Source organism: Jatropha curcas, chromosome 4, assembly GCF_041381405.1.
Source record: "Jatropha curcas cultivar XTBG-Jc1 chromosome 4, XTBG_Jcur_1.0, whole genome shotgun sequence".
NCBI classification, from domain to species: Eukaryota; Viridiplantae; Streptophyta; class Magnoliopsida; order Malpighiales; family Euphorbiaceae; genus Jatropha; species Jatropha curcas.
The window spans coordinates 22,839,281-22,862,483 of record NC_143154.1 but is presented as its reverse complement, the minus strand read 5'-3'; the positions used below and the strand labels follow the sequence as shown (position 1 = coordinate 22,862,483).

The window sequence follows — 23,203 nt, the reverse complement described above, 5'->3', positions numbered from 1 at the left end:
TCTCTCGTACGTTCCGTATCTCGCTGAGTCTGTGCAACCTAACTCTTAATATATAAGACTACCCCATGCACCAAGGTAATCATTAAAATAATAAATTAAGTATTTTTTATTGTATGGCTTGAATTACTTGTATTTTAATTAAATTTTAATTTAATTTAATGCATTATCTTGATGGGATATAACTAATAGATATTGTCATAATCTAAAAATATAAAACAACTTATCTTCTTACAACCGTGCTAAATAATTGTTGTCATTACACTTTATCTTCTTACAACCGTGCTAAATAATTATTGTTCTCCTCATACTTGGCAATTTCCGAGACTTACAATTGGCTACAATATAATGCAATATATACACAAGTGGTTAGGGATAGGAATTCAGTTGATTAAATAGAATGACTGGAAAACTTTCAAAAGAAATCAAATTCATTTAAATTGATTTGATTCGATTCAGTTCAATTTTTTCAATTTCTTTGACTCTTAAGATTTTTAAGAATTAAACCAAACAATTTTCTTTTTTGTTTTTTCTACATAAATCAAATTAATAATTTAAAAAATAAAATTGAATAAATCGATAGGTTGAATCGATTTGGTTGGTTTGACTACATTGTAGCCAATCCTAAAAGTGATTTGTTGGAAATTAAAATAGGCATCAAACAAGTTTCAAGGTTGGCTGGCTCAATCGATATTGGCTAATTATTTTGTCATGCAAATTTTATAAGCAAAGAGACTTTTGTCGTGAATTTGCTATTAAATTTACCATTCAAGTAATTTCTTCTTTTTATTGGTCTACAATTATGGCTTGTTTGGTTTACCATTAAGACTTTTTTTGTGTGTAAATCACTGATATCCGGATCCTATTACCAAGACCACAACTCATAAGTGGTTTACCATCAAGACTTTACCATTTATTGACTTGCACTTATCAATAGGGATTAAATTTAGATCAGATTATACAAAATTCATATTCAATCCGTAAAGATTTTCATATATCCATATTTATATCTGTTCCACTCGAATTTGGATCCGGTCGAATCGAATATTATCCATTTTTTATTCTGTTTAAAAGAAAACCAAATAGAACAATAATTTAATAAAAATGCATATTATGTTTTATGTTTGAAAACACAAAAATTCCTAACAATAATTGGAAATATTATATGCTATGACAACTAGTAGAGACTTTAATAATTGTTAAGTTCAAAAAAACTCAGACTAATGGTTGTAATGTTTAAATTCATATTCTTTAATTTGAGGTAGAGATTAAAAAAAAAAAATACAAAAAAGGTAAAAAAGTTGAAGATAATGATTTAGAATATAAATGAAAAAGAAAGAAGGAATAGAAAAATAAAGGCAACGACACATCTAGAATTACAATCAACAAGTTTAGAAATATAACAAAAAAGCCAAGTTACCTTTCACGGATTAGATTAAGATCGGATTATTCCATATCTATATCCGACTCATATTCGCGTTGGGTTCTTTTTTTTAAATCCATATTTGATCCACCACTAAATGGATCGGATTTTATCTGTTTCATTCAGATCGAATCGGACCGGATATCCAATGAATCGGATCATTTGATCATCCCTACTTACAAATTAAGTAAATTAAATCAACTAACCCAACTCATGTGCAGCCCTCCGCAGATGTCCTAACAATGCATTTGACATCTATCTATATCCCAAGAGTAAGGAAAGAAGTCTCAAAATTTGGAAGCTATGTTCTCTAATCCTTCATTTGAATTACCCTCACTTCACCTTTCCAAGCACAATATGACGCATTTTAGCAAATGGAAAAAGAAAATGCGAGTTCCTGAAGAGACAATAAGCCACAAAGACCTAAATTTTTCTATCAAGGGCCTCAATCTTGGGTAGACAAGTTAGATGTTCCGTATTTCATTCACAAATTCGTTCAATGAAGGTTTTTTCCAAAACAGCTTCAGTCATCGTGAGTTCTTCACTTTATATAAGAACAAAAAGTTAAAGTCTACACTTCCAGAAGCGACACGTAAATTGAAAATAGAACATTTTCAACAAATATTTCTAAACTTATACATACCTTTGTGTATGTATCACATATAGCAAGTACTGTTTGAAAGTCCAAGTCTTAAATCATGAGAACAGGAAGCGAAAGGTACTCTGATAGTTTCAAGATATTTTAGTGATGTGTTACCTGGAAAGTTACTGGCCTGTGAGACTTCGGAGCTGGAAAGGCAAGCAACGATACATTAGTCTAGAGTCAACTCTAAAGCAAAGGACCAAAATTGAAGAAACCATCAAAAGAAATTATAACAGCCTTAGGTTTATTCATGTCATTTACATGCACAAACACGGAATGACATCCACCACTGCATAGCAGAATTCTAAAACTAATCCAACGCACTAACAGATATATCATAATATAAGAACATTTTGTATTCGTCCTTTCTGCGCTCCCAAGACTCATTAGTTTTTATTAGGAACAGTTCTCTAACTTGGTTTATTCTTCACAGCCTTTAATATTTGGGTTTTGCTATAAAATAAGTTTGTTTCCACTGTTGGTGTTAGTTTTTCCCAATGTAAATGCCAGTTGGAATCTTTTTATGTCTATTTTGTCAATGTTATGTATGATATCTGTAAACTTATCTTTTCTTGATGGATGTCTAGATGATGTCCTTTAATGTTGGGACAGGTTGACGTGGATAAGCTAAAATTGATTTAAGGCCAAGTTGCATTCGTATTATTGGGGTTAGAGCTTTAAACTTGGAACACAAATGGCAACAGACTTTCTTCACATTTTCCCGATTCACCATAACCAGAAAGAATTCAGTTCAGATGTAGGATACCTATCCAGAAGTTTTCGCAACTTGTTTGACGGAATCACCAAACAGATTTGACCTTTCCGAACTCTAATATATACTGTTTTCACATACTAGCTTATGTTGATGGATTTGCAGTATAAAGCATTTGCTCATAAAGTAGATCATTATAAGCAACCATTGTATACTAAAAATCCACCAAACAAAACTGGTATATGAAACAATAAATATCAGTTCTGAATCCAAAAAATATGAAGAAAGGTTACTCACCCTTTCTGGTCTGAGTTTAAGCTAGGAAGCCCAAAAATATAAATACAACTTCGGCTTCATCAATTTTAATTGCCCACATTGAGGTAATTAGTTAACCATTATTTTCCCCCTCACTACTAAAATATTAGAGGTCCAAATACACATTCAAATACAAGGGTCATACCTTAATAAGGAAGTGGGAACCAATTATTTAGCCAAGTTGTTGAATTTTGTCTTTACGGCTTTCATGTTATGATTCTTCACAAGAAAACAAAAGTTGCAATTGGAGAATCATGCTAGTCTCTAACAATCTTTCTGAGCATGTTTGCATGAGTTATGGTCATGGAAACAGAAACACTTCAGCATCTTTTATATGAAAAATAAAATCCATCATTTTTAAGATATATCTGGAAATAATAGCCATTTCTCCAGATATCCAGCAAGTACTTTTTGGAACGAGCTCACAAGAAGCATTGCCTTTTTTCAGTTTTTTACTTGCTACCTTTTATTAAATTTTACCATCCAACAGCATGCCTAAGAACCATTTCCGAAATCTAACTCAACAGAATACTCTCTTCCCTCTATTCCAATATATATATATATATATATATATATATTACTCTGTTCTTTGATTTGCTTCTAAAAATGGGAGTTAGCACATCCTAGGATGTTTTCAAACAGAACTTGACTATTGAACTCACTTACCATTAGGGTTCCCTTGTTCATAGAAACATCGTAAAAGCGAAACTGCCTCAGATGCCATTACTCCTCCAGTACATTTGAAACCCTTCCATTGAGCAGCTTCCTCACTATCAAACATATAGAATATGTTAAACATGCCCTAAATTGCACAATGCACATAAATGGAAGACACAATTATAATTAAATATCCACCAATTAAAGTGAGGATCCCTGCATCAGGAACTGGACAATCAAGTTTTATACAACTACTACGTTATGTTACTTGTTTCATAACAATTTGAAACCAAGGAAGTGATTTATATATTGCCATGGCTTATGATGAAACTCTGGATAAAATTTGTATAATAACAGTAGTTGAAGATAAAATAAACAACATATCAATTTACTGCTAAATGCATATGATATTATCGTAGAAGATGGAAAAAGTTAAAGAGTGAAACTTTATTTATTATTTTTTTTTAAGAAAAAAAGAGACAAACAACAATATAAAGTGGAATAGGAAAAGAAAAAGAGTAAGAGAGAGAAAGAGAATGGATGTCCAAATGTAATTTAATCATCCATTTTAATTTTTTTGACAAAAGATTCCGGACAAATGCATTTAATTGAAAAAAGATTGTATGTCCAAACACTTAATTGATAAATAATAATAATAATAATAATAATAATAATAATAATAACGTTAAGACATTAAAAGAAAAAAAATTGACAACATCATGAAAATAATTAACCCAAACGAAAAATAGAAATGAACCTATTAAGTGGCTGATAGTTGCCAGAATGCAGTGACAATATTGATCCACAGCCTCCAAATTTATCATTTGCACATCCATAATACACTTCCTTTATACCTAAGCAAGTGAACAACTGAAGTCAAAAATTATCAATTAGATTAATAAATAAAGCTCTGATAGATTTAAAAGAATTAGAAAAGTGTTATTTGAAAACGGGAGGATACCAAGGATAGACAAAGCTGCAGCACACATTATACATGGTTCACATGTAACATAAAGAGTACATTTTGAAAATTTTTCAGCAACTTCTGAAGTTGAAAGTCCACTTTTTTGCCACTGCTCAAGAAGAACATCTATTGCTTCCATCTCTGCATGTCTTGTGGCCTACAACAAGAAATTAAAGTAGAACCTAAATTGCAAAAGCTTTAGAGTATCTATCCGAATGCTCTTCTGATTTCTACCTTGTTATTGTTTGATACAAATTTTAAATTATATTGCAATTCAAGGATCAGCAAAGTTGAGCAGCGGTGAATAAAGGTGAGACTAGTTACAAACATCCAAGTAGCTATTAAATAACAAGGTGGTAGCTCATTATGTAGTAGATGGTTTCTGAAAAACAATTCACTTGCACAAAACTAACATGGCATAGTTGTGTTGCACTTGAACAAAGGTGAGATTAGTTATAGACATCCAATTAGCTATTAAAGTACGAGGTACTGCTAGCTCATTATATATTAGATGATTTCTGAAAAGCAACTCACATGCAAAAACTAAAATAAATTAGAGGGACCTCGATATGATTAAACTTACCATAGAATATCATAAAAGCAGGTTAGAAGAGTAAACAAAGGTGAAAATATTTGATGCATTGATTAACTTACATTTCTTGTCTCTGTTGTTCGATTTCTTCCAGATCCAATGACTATGCCACCTTCAACAATCACACAACTGGTCAATGAAAAAATAGTTTTAGTGATGAAGGATCTGACTAAATAATAATGCAGATTTTAAGTAAAAGAATCAATCTCTTTTCTGGAAGGAAAAGTGTAATCTGCAAAAATTGATTAGGTTAACTGAAGAAGCCTAAATTTCTAGGGAGCACAGCTATGTTGATTAATAATTGCAATATGTTTAAGGACATATGACAATATATGTATATGCAAATTTAGTTCATTTTCGACATCTGAACTGCACATCAACATTGATGGACATCATCTCGTTAAAGAATGTCAATCCTGATTCTAATGCAGGGGTAATTCACCAAATTAGGTTATAAATCCTTAGCAAGTAAAGCCAAAAACCAGCCAACAAAACACCAGCAGGTCTTGTTTAGAGTTGCCCAGGGTTCAACTGAGGCAGAATAAGCAGGGTCTCAATTAAATTCCTCAGTCACTCCTGGCTCACTGCTCACCCTCATGTGAGCACATAAAAATTAGCAACGAATTTTTTGATAGCAAGAAACCAACATTTTAAAGAACATAACTCAAACTAAGCAAACAGAGTTTTAGCAACAGGTGGGTTGAGCATTATCCTAATATAATTGAAAATTTGACTAATGAAATTAAGTTATTTCAATTAAATCAAATGTTTTTTCCCTATTAATCATACATATAGTTACTTCTGTATGAACTATGACAAGGACTAGGTTTCTCCAGGCAAGGCATATGTCAATTATACCCTAAATTGCTGAAATGATATATTTAACTGAAAATATGGAGTGGTCTCTGCAAAAATGGAAATTGTATTACCATTTATTTTCCTCCCATTTCATTAGAGCATTGAGAGGTCACTTCCCCTAGTACAAGAGGACTAGGAAGGATCCCCATCCAATGTACCAGTTATTGTGCCCACGATAAACGCCACAAGCCAAGTGCGGAGCAGATAACTACTAAAAGCATCTAAGTAGTAAGCTCACCCTGAGGTGAGTATTCTATACTGATTTCCCCACAACCTTCAGTAAAGGATAAAACTAACAGCAATTCATGGCTCCTCGCTTTGAACTCAAATAAGACCTTCTGAAAATACGAAAAAATACAAGCACTTAACCAACCATAAGCCAGCAGAAAAACTGAAGAGTCAGGTTACTCCCAATTAACTGAAGCCTATCCTTATCCTGTCTTTGATTCCCTAACTGCCTTGACATATTTGAGTTCTTTTCATAATTAACCTAGCATTCACATCTCTTCCATCAGGCTTCTTTAAATTTCAAATCTCTTCATGTTCTTACTTGCTAAAAAACTTGATTTATTATTCTATCTTCTTTTATTTACTCTTCTAACTTCTTTTTGACAACCTTACAACTTTATTTCCTTGTCATCACAAATCATGAATGGAACATCCAAACTCTTCCTAATATCCTTTATATTCTTAAACAGATACTTTCAGATTAGCTCAAAATTGAAATCATTTTTTTTCTTGGAGAAAAGAAAATTCATTTAGGTGCACCCATTTATATCAACCTCCTCTACTAGCCGTTTTGCATTTCCCTGATTTCTCCTTCATTAATCATTTGAACCTCTACCAAGGGAAAAAATAATACATGCTCAATCATTTTATAATCAAGTTGTGTACTTAAGGTTTCAGAAGTTTGCAATCCTTCTACACGTACTCGCTAGAAGTTTTGGTTGCCTAGTGAAGTAGAATTATTTGTTAAGTCATTTAATGTGAAAATGAAATTAAAAGCCACAAGAATGCAACAATTTCGAATTTTCTTAAGTTACATTTCAATTGCTTCTAGCTAGTTTAGGATTAAGGCCTAGTTCTAGTTGTTGTTGTACATTTTAATTGCTTCCCAAGCAGAATTAGCGTTAAATTTTATGATAACTGGAATGCAAGATCATCCTCTGTTTACTTCTAAATATAACTTCAGAAAAATGATGTTATATCAAAAATTAGGTAAAGTGCAATTGCAAATGGTAAAATAAAATAAGTTCTGTAAAATAAAACCTCAAACACCTTATGCCCTTTTCCCTCTCTCTTCTCCCCCTCCTCCAGAAAAAAAAAAAAAAAAAAATATAAATATATATATATATATATGTATATATATATATATATAAAGTGACATAATTTGGAAGAGCTTACCCCACTGGCACTTCAAGACAATCCAAGGCATGTTTTGCCTGTCATATGACCAACAAATAATATACCAAAGAGTCACAAGTCAAAAAGCCGACACAAAATTGAAATTGAAATGTGTTGACAGAACCAGCAAACATTTAATTCATTTTAAGCAGAAACAACCTCGACATGTCTGAAGGAGAAAAGCCATATGGCAACTACAGAACGTTAGAGCCCATCTAATGCAGAGGAAAAATATTTTCCCCTGTCGAGTTCAGAAATATTAGTTAGCAGACACTTTGTCTTTTGAAAGACACCTAGATATGGATTTACTGTTTCAGTTTCCTGATCCATTAAATAAGATGACTAGAGTATGAAACTCAAACAAAGAGGCTATCTTTTAACCATTCACTCTACATTTGCTCAAAAAAGCTACCGTTACATTCAGGTAAGAGGTATTGATGTTATCTCTACTTATGCTTTAAGGCATTAACAATTGTAAGATTATTGAAAGCTTTTAGAAACTGGTCATCAAACTATCTGCATGGCAAAATAAATACACGTTATTAAGTAGCATATACATATTTCAGCATCAAATCTCCTAACGTAGGTTGACCTTAAAAAATGTTAGGGAAACTACAAGAATGTTTGCCTCCCAAAAGTCAACCACCAATTTTTATTGAAAAATTATTTTCTTTTATTTCTTGTGGCAATTGGTAAGTGCCAATGCCCTGGGCACCACAATTGATTCGATACCCAAATACCAATGATTTGCTAAAAGTCACAGATGGAAACTGTTGACATTTGGTAATTTCTAACTCAGTAGCACTTCCAACTACTGTGTCAGCTATTTTCATCTCAGTAGCAACCACTGGCCAGTGGCCACAGACTACAGGTGTTAATTGCAAAGTCAGTAGCATTTGCTAGTAGGGACCACAATAATCAAATCCAAATACTCCTCAAAAAGACCTTATGAAATTTTCAAATGAATTAATAAATTACAGAAATTAGAATTTGAGAATCAAAATGTAACAAAGTTATGCGTGCGTGTGCCCCTCCACCCACTCCTTGCAGCTCAACCCGATACAAGAACACGAAACAAATTCACATAACATCTCAACTCGTGAACAAATATTTTATTACCAATTCACATATAAAATGAACCTCTATTAACTGCAATTAGAAATACAGTTTGCAACTTGCACGTTCTCTTATGGATAAGATAAGAATGAAAGATGCTCTTTCAATTCTTGTAAGCATCTACAGAAAACAGCTGGGAACATTTAATGTACCGAAAGTAAAAACTAAATGGAGATAGAACATAATGCCATAAGAAAGCCTTCACTATTTTGCCTAATTTAATCTTATATTGATAGAAGGTCCATGGATTACCTGTTCCATTGCAAGCTCCATAAATGCAAGACTCTTCTGTGAAGACGATTCCCTTTGAACTTGAACTTCCATCTGTCATATGCACAAAAAGAATAAGAATAAGAAAAACAAAAAGACAAAGTGATGAATACAGTTCACCTCTCTTAACTTCCATACTTTCTAAAATTTTAATAACCATAAAATATACAATTATTTTCAAACTCTGTTGCTTCTCTAATAGTTAAACTTACGGCAAAATTTCATTACTAGAGAACAGTCTGAGTATACTTACCGTTGATGAAGATGAGAAGGAAGGAGAATGAGACAGAATTGCCGCCAATAACGGAGGAAGAGGAGTAGTAGACCGCGTTTGCGGCTCCACGAATAGCGAAACAAGAGAGATCACTGTGGTGTTTAAGCCTGTCAAAACTAACCGTCTCATACATTCTCCATCTAATTTCTCTGTCCGTTAAAGCTGCTTTGAAAAAAAACAATAAAAAGCGCTAATGTTGAATGATCGATTCGTTTGGATAAGAAAAGACGAGAGTGAAGTTGCTGAGCCCATATTTGGGCTTCTATGAAGTCCATAAAATTTATTCAGGGCCCATAAAATTGTTTAATTTGGCTTAGTAAATTGAAAACTCAATTTATGCTATGTTTGAAAAGATGGACAACGTAAAATAAGAATACAAAATTATATTATTCACTTCTCAGTGAAAATTAGTCTATAAAAATGTGTAAAATAAATTTACGTTACACCGTCCTTAACATTTTCACTCAAACCAAATAAAAGAATTTACGTTAGACCGTCCTTAACATTTTCACTCAAACCAAGTAAAAGATTTTGAAAATCATAAAATATTTTCACATTTTATTTTACATCGACTCATATTTTACGTCATCCAAACAAAGTATAAATATTTCAATTTAATTAAATAATTGATAAAAGAGTTGTGGATAAATTAAAAAATATAAAAGAAAAGAGATATCGGTTTCTTTATAAAGTGATGCAAGCACTCTCTCAAGTATCCTATGAAAAATAACACAATAAAAAAGCAACACAAACAAGACAAATTTCTTTAATTTCAATTTATTATCTTCATTTAAATTTTCAACCCTTGTTAATTTTATTGTCAAATTCCAATCATATAATCTAATTATGCTTTGAATTTAATCCTAATTCCCTTGTTATTAGTGTTCATTGCTTCCTTTTGAATTTTGTAATACATACAATTTCCCTTAAATTTCACTAATACTGCCCATAGTTTTGTAATTTCAATTACAACAGTTGTTGTTCTCTTAACAAGTTTTATAGGCTGTTTAGAAAGAAAGTTCAAAATTTTTTAAATAAAGGAATCGAAGAGAGTTAAATAAATTGATTTCTCATAATATTTGTAGTTATTTTCTAAAAACTTGAAATTGCACTTATTATTTTTCTTCTATATTCTCTATCATTCATTTTCTTCTATTCTTTTTCTACCCTAATTGTAAGTTGAATTAAGTTATTAAAATAACATTCTGTTTGGATGGATACATTCTTTTGAAGGAATCAAAATAGCTGAGGAAAATAATTGTGGAAAGCAATTTTACCTTATTTGGAAAAGAAGGAAAATTAATTTATTTTCCTTCCTATTTCACTACTTTTAATTAAATATTGAAGTTATATGATCATCAAAGCCATCTAAAAGGATAGGTGAGATTAAAATGGTAATATATCAATATTAACAATTTTTTCCTCTAAAATTTTACCTTTTCCAAATAAAGGAAAATAAATTTATTTTCTTTTCTTCATTATTTTTCTTCATTATCCAAACACAAGGGTGGAAAATAACAATGTAAAGAAAATTAACAATTTATCATTATTTTGATTTCTCTTCTTTCCAAACAGAGTGTAAGGCTTTTTTACGGTAAACATTTATTGTCCTCTTTTGATTATGATCAAAGTGGGCCTCCAATTCTTGAATGAGCGATGAAAGCTATGCTAGTAACAATTAATTAATTTTTTTCTATTAAGGCAATCTTTCTCGTCTTAACTCCTAAGTCCTAACAGTGTAGTAGAAAATAAGATTACCTGATTTAGGATTTTATAGTAGTTGTCTATAAAATGTTAATAATCCACTTCTTTAAAATCTAAATATTATATAATAGAAACAATATTTTTTAAAACACTATATGAGTTTACATACTTGCGGAAAGAGTTCATAATTATTTAAATTGATTGATTTTCATTCAAAAACAAATCAAATTAATTGATTTGCTTATCGCTATGTATTGGGAAAAAAAAACTAAAAAGGTATTAAACATTTACTTTAGAACAAAATGCAATAATAATAGTTAGTTATTTAGAAATTGTCGTCTTGCATTGTGCAAGTTTTCTCTCTTACTTTATGTAAGTTTCAGGGTTTTCTTTTTAGGGTTTCGTCTTTTTTTGCATCTAGGGCTTTTTTGCTTTTTGCTCTTCGACATTGCTCTGGATTGTACATTACAACAACTCGCTGGCATGCTATGGACGATGACGAGATGCCGATCCTACAGTCTCTAACCCTAGTTATCTCGATGGAGTCGGACTTTTGCATGGTTGGGCGATTCCTTACGGGTCGCAATATTAATTTCCCAGCAATGAGGAATACCATGGCTACCCTCCGACGGCCTGGTCGGGTAATATGCATTGAGGATTTAGGGCGCATATTTTTTGTTCAATTTTCTGTGTCTTGGACTTTTGACGAGTTAGAGACTGAGGACTATGGTAGTTCAACAACAATATGCTGTTACTCCATCCACTTCAAAAGGGTAAGGATCCTTCCTTAGTTGAGTTTCATTCAGTGGCTTATGGACACAGGTTCACGATACTTTGGTAGGACTGTTATCTGAATCGGTTGCAACTCAGTTGGGCAACTTTATTGGACAATTTAGGGAATATGACGCTAATATAATATCTAGTTTTTGGAGATCCTATATGCGATTTCGGTGTTCTGCAAATGTGAGGCACCCATTAAAACATTAGAAAAGATTCGCCTTACGGTGGGAGAGTTGTTACTATGACTTTTAAATATGAGAAGCTCCCTAACTTCTATTTTATTTGTGGATGTCTAAGTCACACAGACTCTTTTTGTGAATTGCTCTTTGCTAATCCGAATAGGGAATTCACTAAGCGCAGGGTGCTTGGTTAAGGGCCACTAATAGGGCGGGTAACAATTTCGGTGATCGATTTCTAAGGACTAAGACAGGGTCCATGTTATCTCCTATGCTTGCATCATTGAATTCTTCTGTTCCTCAGCAGGATTCTTCTAACAGAAGAGGAATGAAGGACTTACAAAATAAGCAAGTTGTTCTAATGGATGTTACCACTCATGAGAAGATTGGTGATGAAAAATTAATAGAAGCTCGTGAAAATGGGGAACTGCAGTTGGATGAAACCAAAAAACAAGATCGGGTTGGACAAATTATCTCTTCTATCTCTACATTTAGAGACTCAGAATATGTTGCTTCTTTGGTTTAAGTGCTTTCTACTTCAATGGTGGGATCTGCTCTGCAGACCCACCGATCCCAATAATATGTGTTAGTTGGAACTGTCGGGGCTTAGGCAAACCCTAGGCAGTTCATGCTCTTCGTGAGCTTGTTATAAGTAGGGACTTATATTATATTTTTAGTAGAAACTTTAGTCCATAGTTGTCGTATTGATGATTAAAATGACAATTGCAGTTTGATTGTTGCTTTTGCTGATAGGCTTAGTAGGTCAGGGGGCTTGGCGATATTTTGGAATAATCCTAGCTTAATTCATGTGACTGAATTTTCTCAAAATCATATTGATATGCTTATTTCTCCGCCCTCTAGTAGTGCATTGAGGCTTATCGACTTCTATGGGTTTCTAGAGATTGGCCGGCAGAAGAAGTCATGGAAATTTTTAACAGCTCTCTCTCGGTTACACTCTCTTCCGTGGGCTATCATTGGTGATTTTAACAATTTATTATTAGTGCATGATAAATGGGGAGGTACCGGTCCGTCTATGGACCTGATAAATGGCTTTCGCGAAACTATTGATCACTACAAAAAAAAAAAAATGCGAATTTGTGATCAATTTTTGCGGCAGATGTAAATCGGTCACAAAATTACGATGATATTGCGACCAATTGCGATGATTGGCAGATTGAATATACATCGACGAATTTGCGATCAAACGACGATAGAATTTGCGACGGACTTGCAACCGAAGTCTTATCTGTTGCTAATTCTAGCGCTCATAATTCCTACCAGTTTGGTATCCATTTTGTGACCCTATCGCGACTAATTTGCGACTGAATTTGTGACAAATTTGTGACCGTCTCTAATTCCGTCGTAAAATTGCGTGCTCGTAAGAATTTACGACTGATTCGCGACCGAAAAGTTTGCAATCGATAATGTTGGTCATAAATCGGTCGCAATTTGCCTGACATCAAAATGACATCGCAGGAATAAAAATTGCGATCGATTTTCTGCAAAAAAAAATAGGCTTTATAAGCCCCGGTCGCCTTGCTCGACCGCATTCTCTTCTTCCCTTCTCCTCCTCCGCGTTTCCAGCCGCTTGCAGTGCTGTTTCCAGCCGCCAGCCGCCTCCTTCTCCATTCTGTTGCAGCATCGGAGAAGCCGTTCTCCTCTTCGTTCTCAGTCGACTGGTCAGGTACGAGGTGTTACTCTCTTTTTTTTTTGGTTTTTGTTTCTGTTTTTTTTTTTTTTTTTTTTTTTTGTGGATTCGTTTGTTTTTAGTTATTACTGTAGTTGCATGACAAAAAATTAAGGAAAGGTTGTTATTATTGTAGTTATTATTGTCTTTTTTTTCTTTACTTTTTTAGTTATTATTATTATTATTATTATTATTATTATTATTATTATTGTAGTTAAAATAATGAAATGAATATCTGGACTTTTTTTGTTGCAATTTCATTTTTCTTTGTTTTTTTTATTAATGAAATGTTGTTTTTGCTTTTTTGTTTTCTTTGTTATTATTGTAGTCACTAAGAATGCGTTTTCTTTGTTACTATTGTTGTTATTATTCTTTGTTTTTTTTTTTTTTTTTTATGAAATGAACGATTCATTTGAGTTGGAGTCCTAGTAGTGGCCAGTTTGCCTTTGGAGAATATTGGTATGACATAAATGTGTTTATATTAGTGTGTTTTGACTTGAGATTTGATTATGTTATGCCGAAGTACTGCCAAAATTTTTTAAAAACTGAATATGAGGAATCATACACTTACTGATATTACAGTAAGTTTATATATGTTTATTTATATATATAACGTTGGTTAGAAATAATAACATTAGTGAGTTTTGGTGTTTGTCGATTCCACCAAATTTAAATTACTGAATTTAACTGTAGAAGTGGTGAATTCAGGTCGAACCTTAGAGACTGAAATCTTAATTTTTGTGTTTAAAAAGAAGGGGGGTTTGTTTGTGAAAAATTCAACTTAACAGTTCAAAAAGAAAATTAATTAATTAAACTAAAGTAGTAATGCAAATTGATGAAAAACCAATTCAAGGTGATTTCTAATCCAATGCAAAATTGATCACAGACAACTTATGATTTAATTACTTTTTGAATACTTAACTGAAATTTACCAAAAAGCATGATAAATTCCCAAAACTCCCCTCTTTCGTTAACTTGAGCCCAGCACCCTCATTAACTCTAATTATTAAACGATCGGGTATTAAGCAATCCCTTTCAATTTAATAAAAACATTAAGAATTAGGCAGTAGTTAAACTTGAACAACAATTTATAAAGCATAAACCATTTAATTCAACCCTATTGTCTCTATAGATTATTACTGAAAACCTGAAATATAATCAATAATACCTAATTGCTACTAACATTCAAACTTTCATAACAATTACGGATTATAAAATCTGAAATAGCACTTAATCCTACCAAACAATTCACTAATAGGCCTTTTCAGCAAAGAATTCAATAGAATCAACTCAATAAGAACAAGAAACAATAGATATTCAAGAAGAAACTACTCATTTAAAACTAGAGTCTCACAAAAGTGCAAGGATGAGAAATCCCTTGAATTGGTGTAAAGAAATTAGCTACTCATAATCATGGCTTCAAATCACCAAAATAAAGAATAAAGAACAAAAACCTAGATTAATAGATGAACTAAGAGAAGAAAAACGTGCCTCCTAGCTGCTGTAGAATCACTCCTTATATAATACCTCCAAAAGGAAAAAGAATCCCTAATCAATTGGGAAATTCAAAAGCAGTAAACAGAAAATACTTGCTGTTCTGATTTCTCCCCTGTTTTTCAGCATCTTCTGTTCCAAATCTGGCTCTGACTCCTTCCATTCATTTGTAAATCTCTCTCTCTGCTTTCTAAAGAGCTAAGGCTCGCCCAAAACGGCCATCTATATCAAGAATATGACCTAAAAAACGAAACCAGATTGACGCAGCAATTCTGCTCAAAACGTCAATCTTCTATGACGTTTTTGAAGACCAAAACGACTTCATTTCATTTAATTGTCTTCACAACAACTGTAGGGCTGTCTTCTAAGAATTCAATGGGCCTGGGCTGAGTTAGTTTGGACACTTGGAACTCCATATATGAAGTCCACAACAGAACAGGTTGTGCTCAGTTATACAGCACGTAGCTTCAAACTTCAGAGCTGAATTTGATCAATATTGAGCCTGAATTAGCTTCTGATTCCTACTTTGACAATTGTAGAACTTTATTTCATCTTTCCAGCTCATCAAACGGAATCCAATTTGAAGGTCTACAACTCCAGATATCCCTGAAAACCGAACAAGGGTCAAGATAAAAAAAATGCTGGAATTTTACCAATTTAATCATATTACTCCAAATGCAACTAAAATAATGTCTAATTGGTAAAAATTGTCTAACAAAGTGAATTAAGCACATAAATAACCCAAAAATGCATACGAATATAGACAATAAAAGCACTTGATAATGCACTTATCAAACTTCCCCACACTTAATCCATGCTTGTCCTCAAGCATGACTTAAAACTCAACAAAACATAGCTCAAACATAAAGGGAAGAACTCTTCTCGACCCTAAACAATCCTTATGAGAACAATCAGAAAAATAAAGTCAATTACTAAGCAAAGTTAAATTGACTAAGTTTGAATGAAGTGCAAGCAAGACTAATAAGTTGAATTTAGACTCTCCTAAACATAAAATCCAAGGCTTGAATATATAAAATTAAGCACATGCAACAAAAAGTTGATAACCGTTCCTCAAAGAATTACTTGGTAACTCACCAAGGTACAAAAATTCATCGCGACCATACATGCAAAGACTAAATAAAAACAAAAGAAAACTGTTTATACCTTCTTCTTTTTTTTTTTTTTTGTTTTTTTTTTATTTTTTATTTTTTTATTCAAGAAGCTTGAGCATTTATCGTGTGCTTAAGTTGTCACCAATGGTACCCGCTTACGGGTATATGAAGTCACGAGCTCAAGTGGCTACTAGCACTGCTCTTTACCCATTATTGGGCAGCGAAGCGATCCGACTGCTACAAGTCTTACACTTGTTGACTCATTTCGACTTTTCTCTTGACTCAAAAACACATACACATAAAAGGCTCATCTTTGTACCTAGGTATCCTACCAAGAATTCTAGAAGTAACGGTCAAAATTTAGCTCATACAATAAAAATTAAACTCAAGCCTCAAATTCTAGGTCTAAAAGAGTCACAAATTTAACAAATTATTCAAAAATGCACAAGAGTAAAAAACAGTCAAAGTGACTTAGTTAGACTAATTGAAATTGCTTTTCAACCTAGTTCAAAGGCCTGTTCAAACCCAAGAATAAAATTCTTTGCAACTTTAGTTTTTCGTAAAAATTAGAGTTTCAAGTCTTACTTAAAGGACACAATAAACCCTTGGAGTAATCCCAAAAATCAGCTCAAATCATTAATCAAACAAAAATTTTACTCAAAATTCATGGGATAAGTGCCTGACATCTAACTCAACCAATCATAATCAAATGGCAGCAGAAACAAATGAGCAAAATAAGTTGTATGGCAATAGCTATTTAACAAAAGAAAGCTCAAAATTTCAGCAATATGCCATCATAAATTCAGCAGCATTATTATACCATGAAGCATAAAAATCATCAAAAATAAAACCCTAACTTCCCCACACTTACTTTACACATTGTCCTCAATGTGGACAAATCATAATTAAATCACAAGAGGAAGGTCTCAAGAGTAATAATAAAAAAAAAACTGCCTTGTTTCGCTGAAATTTACTCATCAAATAAATTGCAACCAAAAGCCAAGCTGTTGTCTGGTAAAGGGTACTTGCTATAGAATAAAATGCAAAACACAAGCCAGACAAACAAGCAAATAAGTGAATGCAAATAAATAAATAAATAAAATAAAGCAAAAATCTGGGTTGCCTCCCAAAAAGCGCCTTTTTTTATCGTCGTTAGCTCGACATGGTCACATCATCTTCTTCAATCTAAATAAATTGGATCACTCAATTTGATTTCTTCTAGTGAATGCTCTTGGAAGCCTTCATAAAATGGCTTGAGTCTATGGCCATTGACTTTGAATACCTTCTTAGTTCCTAAACTTTGAATCTCAACAGCACCATAAGAAAACATATTAGTAACAATAAACGGACCAATCCAACGAGAACGCAACTTACCAGGCATTAACTTTAATCTAGAATTATACAATAAAACTTTTTGCCCAACCATAAATTCCTTTTTTAAAATTAGTTTATCATGAAATGCTTTTGTCTTTTCCTTATAAATTTTAGAATTTTCATAAGCATCAAGACGAATCTCCTCTAACTCCTGCAATTGTAACTTTCTTTCCACACCAGCAGCATCTAACTCAAAATTACAATTTCTAACAGCCCAAAAAGCCTTATGTTCTATCTCAACACGAAGGTGACACATCTTACCAAAAACCAACCTGTAAGGGGACATACCTATGGGTGTCTTATAGGCTGTCCTGTAAGCCCACAAAGCATCATCAAGTCTAAGGCTCCAATCCCTTCTATTTGGCTTCACCATCTTCTCTAGGATAGACTTCACCTCTCTATTTGATACCTCAGCTTGCCCACTTGTTTGAGGATGATAGGCTGTAGAAACTCTATGAAAAACACCATATTTCTTTAATAATGCCTCCACAGCTCTATTGCAAAAATGTGTGCCTCTGTCACTGATCAAAGCTCTAGGAATTCCAAACCTGCTGAAAATATGTGACTTGACAAAATCTACAACAACTTTAGAATCATCAGTTCTAGTGGCTTTAGCTTCCACCCATTTGGAAACATAATCAACAGCAAGTAATATATAAGTAAAACCAAAAGAAGAAGGAAATGGACCCATAAAATCGATTCCCCACACATCAAAAATTTCACATACAAGTATTGGGGTCTGACTCATCTCATTCCTTTGAGATATACTTCCTGTTCTTTGACACTGTTCACAATTTTTACAGAAAATATATGCATCACGAAAAATGGTAGGCCAATAAAAACCACAATCCACTATCTTTCTACCTGTTCTCTTAGGTCCAAAATGACCACCACATGCAAATGAATGACAAAAAACAAGAATTGATTCAATCTCATTATCAGGGATACATCTCCTAATAATTTGATCAGAACAAAATTTCCACAAATATGGTTCATCCCATACATAATACTTAGATTCACTCTTCAATTTTTCTTTTTTAGCTCTACTTAAATCAGAAGGCATAGTCTTAGTAACCAAATAATTCACCAAATCAGCATACCAAGGGATCATACCTTGTAATTTAAACAATTGCTCATCAGGAAATAATTCTTGTAAAGGAATTGGATCCTCTTGTGTCACCAACCTGCTCAAATGATCAGCTACCAAATTCTCAGCACCTTTCTTATCCTTGATTTGTAGATCAAATTCTTGTAAAAGAAGAATCCATCTAATTAGTCTTGGCTTTGCTTCCTTCTTTGCTAAGAGAAACTTTAAAGCTGCATGATCAGAAAAAACAATCACTTTAGAATTAAGCAAGTATGACCGGAATTTCTCTAAAGCAAAAACAATAGCTAAGAACTCTTTTTCAGTTGTGGAGTAATTGCGCTGTGCAGAGTTCAATGTCCTGGATGCATAATAAATCACATGAAAAAGCTTTTCCTCACGCTGCCCTAAAATAGCCCCCATCGCATAATTACTTGCATCGCACATAATTTCAAATGGTACAGACCAATTAGGAGCTTGAATAATAGGAGGTGCCGTCAGTGCTGACTTTAACTTGTTAAAAGCCTCCTTACATTCTTCACAAAACTCAAATTTAACATCCTGCTGCAATAGTCTAGATAAAGGTACTGCTATCTTGGAAAAATTCTTAATAAACCTTCGATAGAAACCTGCATGACCAAGGAAAGAACGCAATTCCCTCACAGTTGTGGGGTATGGTAAATTCACAATTAAATCAACCTTTGACTTGTCTACCTCAATACCTCTATTAGAAACAACATGCCCTAAAACAATTCCTTGGTCTACCATAAAGTGGCACTTCTCATAATTCAAAACCAAATTTTTCTCAATGCATCGTTCAAGAACATAATTTAAATTATGTAAACATGCATCAAATGAATCACCATACACTGTAAAATCATCCATGAAAACTTCAATGCAATTATCAATAAAATCTGAGAATATGCTGACCATACATCTCTGAAATGTTGCCGGTGCATTACAAAGTCCAAAGGGCATTCTTCTAAATGCAAAAGTTCCAAAAGGACAAGTGAAGGTAGTCTTCTCTTGATCCTCTGGTGCTATCACAACTTGATTATACCCCGAAAAACCATCAAGAAAGCAGAAATAAAACTTACCTGCTAACCGCTCAAGCATCTGATCAATGAATGGCAATGGGAAGTGGTCCTTTCTAGTTGAAAAATTTAACTTGCGGTAGTCTATGCACATACGCCATCCACTCTGAATTCGTGTTGGAACCAGCTCATTATCTTGGTTTGCTACAACCGTAACTCCTGATTTCTTTGGCACGACTTGAACTGGACTTACCCATTTACTGTCTGAAATTGGGTAAATCACCCCAGCATCTAATAGCTTTAAAATCTCCTTCTTCACAACTTCCATCATCAGTGGGTTCAGCCTCCTTTGAGCTTCTCTACTTGGCTTAGCATTATCTTCTAACAAAATCCTATGCATACACACCGATGGGCTTATACCTTTGATGTCAGCCAATGTCCATCCAATTGCTTCCTTATGTATTCTTAGAACTCTTGTCAACCTTTCTTCTTCAATCTTAGTTAACTTACTTGAAATGATAACTGGAAGTGTATCATTATCTCCCAAGTAAATATACTTCAAATGCTCCGGTAATGGTTTGAGTTCAAGAACTGGTGCATCTATAATAGAAGGCAAAAATTTTATATGATTAGGTAAATCAATCCTAGAAAGCTTGTACCTTTTTGGAACTAATGGTAATGACTGCAATTCCATTACTGCATCTTGAATTTCTGCACTTAGGGGCTGGTTTGTACTTTCTTCATAAATTCCTTGACTAATCACTACTTCTAACTCATCCTCCTTGCTCAACTCAACGACATTCTGCACACATGAATCAATTACATCAAGAGAAAACACAGAATGCTCATCAATAGGATGTTTCATAGCATCAAAAATATTAAATTTAACTACTTCCTCATCAAATTCCATGGTTAAAGTGCCAGCATCCACATCAATTTTAGTCTTGGCAGTTTTTAAGAAAGGTCTACCAAATAAAATCAATGCAGAATTTGATGTGGAAACACTTTCCCCCATATCCAAAATATAAAAATCTGCTGGAAAAATTAATTGCCCAACCTGCACCAAAACATCCTCAACTACACCCATCGGGTACGCATTAGAACGATCAGCCAATTGAATAATAACAACAGTTTCCTTCAAAGCATTTAAATTCAAAGTTTGAAAAACAGAATGCGACATGACATTAATAGATGCTCCAAAATCTGCCATTGCTTTCTCAATTTTAGAATCACCTATTCTACATGGGATAGAAAACGAACCTGGATCCTTACACTTTGGAGGTAATTTTCTTTGAATGAATGCCGACACATTTTCCCCAACGGTAACTTTTTCATTATTTCTAAACTTTCGCTTTATAGTACATAATTCCTTAAGGAATTTAGCATACCTGGGAATTTGCTTGATTGCATCAAGTAACGGTATTTAACCTCTACCTTCCTGAACATCTCCAAAATCTCTTTCTCTTGTTCTTCCTTCCTTGTCTTGGCCAACCTACTAGGAAATGGAGGAGGAACAACAAAATTATTAGCATCATTAAGTTTAGAATTTACTTCAACTTCAGGAATATCAGAATCCTTTGAACCTTGCTTGTGCTTCTTTGTTGACTCTTTTACAACCTGATTATTAACTTCTCTCCCACTTCGCAAAAGTATAGCACTAGCATTTTCTTTAGGATTAATCACAGATTGCGATGGAAGCTTACCAGAATTTTGAGCTTCAAGTTTGCTCACAGATGAAGCTAACTGACCAATCTGCTTCTCTATATTATGAATACTAGTCCTAGTTTCCTGCTGAAACTGTTGTGTATTAGTAGCCAAAGCTTTAACAATATCATCAAGTGACATACCTTGATTTTGAGAGGAAGAAGATGGTTGATTCACTTGTGGTCTTTGCTGCTGGTAGCGATTTTGCATTGGCTGATTCCTATAACTCAAATTCGGATGGTCTCGCCATCCCGGATTGTAAGAATTAGAATAGGGATCATACCTGCGTTGTTGCTGTCCAAAATTTCCTACTGCATTGGCTTGCTGCACTAGTTCATCCTCTTGAAGTGTAGGACACATATCAGTAGCATGACCAGGAACCAAGCAAATTCCACATGTTTTAACAGCTTGCATATTTCCTACAGCAATTTGTCTAACCAAAGAAGTTAAATCTGAAATTTGTTTCTCAAGATTAGACGTACTTACCTCATTAACCTTCTTAGACGTGTGATCCATTCTCATTCCAAACTGCTGGGAATTTGCTGCCATGTTAGCAATTAATCTTTTTGCATCTTCCGGTGTCTTGTCAACTAAAGCACCTCCACTAGCAGCATGTATCATATTTCGATCCATCGGCATAAGTCCCTCATAAAAATATTGGATCAACAGCTGCTCAGTAATTTGATGATGGGGACAGCTTGCACAAAGTTTCTTAAACCGCTCCCAATACTCATATAAACTCTCTTCACTATATTGCCGAATGCCACAAATGTCTTTCCTTATGTTGGCAGCCCGAGATGCAGGAAAATACTTCTCTAAAAATATTCGCTTCATCTCATTCCATGAATTAATCGATCCAGAAGGAAGGTAATACAACCAGTCCTTAGTTTTGTCTGCCAATGAGAAAGGGAAAGCTCGAAGCTTAATTTGCTCTTCTGAAACTCCTTGAGGCTTCATGCTAGAACACACCACATGGAACTCCTTCAAATGTTTATGCGGATCCTCACCTGAAAGTCCATGAAATTTAGGCAACAAATGGATTAGACCAGATTTTAATTCAAAAGCAACATCTAAAGTGGGAAATTGAATGCACAAAGGTTGCTGATTTAGGTCAGGTGTAGCCAATTCTTTCAAGGTTCTGGTAGCCATGGTATCAATTTCAGATTCTGAATCTGAAATTGATTCCCTCGGATAATTGTTTGAACTATCAGTAATCGTCCGTTCAGATGAGACTTGACTCAAATTAGCTTGTTTAGCTTTTTTAGCTAATTTTCTCAAACGTTTAGCTGTTTTTTCTACTTCAGGATCAAAAATAATTTCACCAGATTGAGAACTTCTTGTCATAAACCAAATGACTTCAATTCTCCTTCAATTCTACAAATTTTACCACAAACCTGAAACCACAACACTACACAAAGGTAAGAAAACTATTTTAACAAAATAAAAACACAAAATATAATAATCTTTCAGTCCCCGGCAACGGCGCCAAAAATTTGGTGTTTGTCGATTCCACCAAATTTAAATTACTGAATTTAACTGTAGAAGTGGTGAATTCAGGTCGAACCTTAGAGACTGAAATCTTAATTTTTGTGTTTAAAAAGAAGGGGGGTTTGTTTGTGAAAAATTCAACTTAACAGTTCAAAAAGAAAATTAATTAATTAAACTAAAGTAGTAATGCAAATTGATGAAAAACCAATTCAAGGTGATTTCTAATCCAATGCAAAATTGATCACAGACAACTTATGATTTAATTACTTTTTGAATACTTAACTGAAATTTACCAAAAAGCATGATAAATTCCCAAAACTCCCCTCTTTCGTTAACTTGAG

General features: G+C 33.5%; 1 protein-coding gene, 1 non-coding gene and 1 pseudogene across 3 annotated transcripts; 1 reads left to right on the top strand and 2 right to left on the bottom strand.

Moving 5' to 3' along the window:
* Positions 1 to 1,871: 1,871 nt before the first annotated feature.
* Positions 1,872 to 9,421, bottom strand: LOC105643162 (tRNA-specific adenosine deaminase TAD2). Of its 2 annotated transcripts, XM_089720829.1 has the most exons (8): positions 9,205 to 9,421; positions 8,934 to 9,005; positions 7,566 to 7,603; positions 5,366 to 5,432; positions 4,709 to 4,868; positions 4,505 to 4,601; positions 3,757 to 3,860; positions 1,872 to 2,209 (listed from the first exon to the last, which is right to left on the bottom strand). In XM_089720829.1, the coding sequence occupies exons 1-8, from the start codon at positions 9,352 to 9,354 to the stop codon at positions 2,163 to 2,165; spliced, it is 735 nt and encodes a 244-aa protein (XP_089576955.1). In that variant the 5' UTR covers positions 9,355 to 9,421; the 3' UTR covers positions 1,872 to 2,162. The 2 variants fall into 2 exon arrangements, with proteins under 2 accessions (XP_089576955.1, XP_089576956.1); XM_089720830.1 differs by lacking the exon at positions 7,566 to 7,603 and having other exon boundaries at positions 5,366 to 5,415.
* A 7,927-nt stretch (positions 9,422 to 17,348) lies between these two features.
* Positions 17,349 to 22,718, bottom strand: LOC149497007 (uncharacterized; annotated as a pseudogene).
* Positions 22,054 to 22,160, top strand: LOC149497008 (small nucleolar RNA R71). The gene has a single exon (XR_016320724.1). It is a non-coding gene; the product is annotated as a small nucleolar RNA R71 (small nucleolar RNA).
* Positions 22,719 to 23,203: the final 485 nt, after the last annotated feature.

Coding starts and splice junctions, on each gene's coding strand:
- LOC105643162 (XM_089720829.1), bottom strand. CDS start 9,354: ATGAGACGGTTAGTTTTGACAGGCTTAAACACCACAGTGATCTCTCTT. Junction 7,604..8,933: donor TGGAGCTTGCAATGGAACAG/GTAATCCATGGA, acceptor GTCATATGACAG/GCAAAACATGCCTTGGATTG. Junction 3,861..4,504: donor AACTATCAGCCACTTAATAG/GTTCATTTCTAT, acceptor TATGTTTGATAG/TGAGGAAGCTGCTCAATGGA.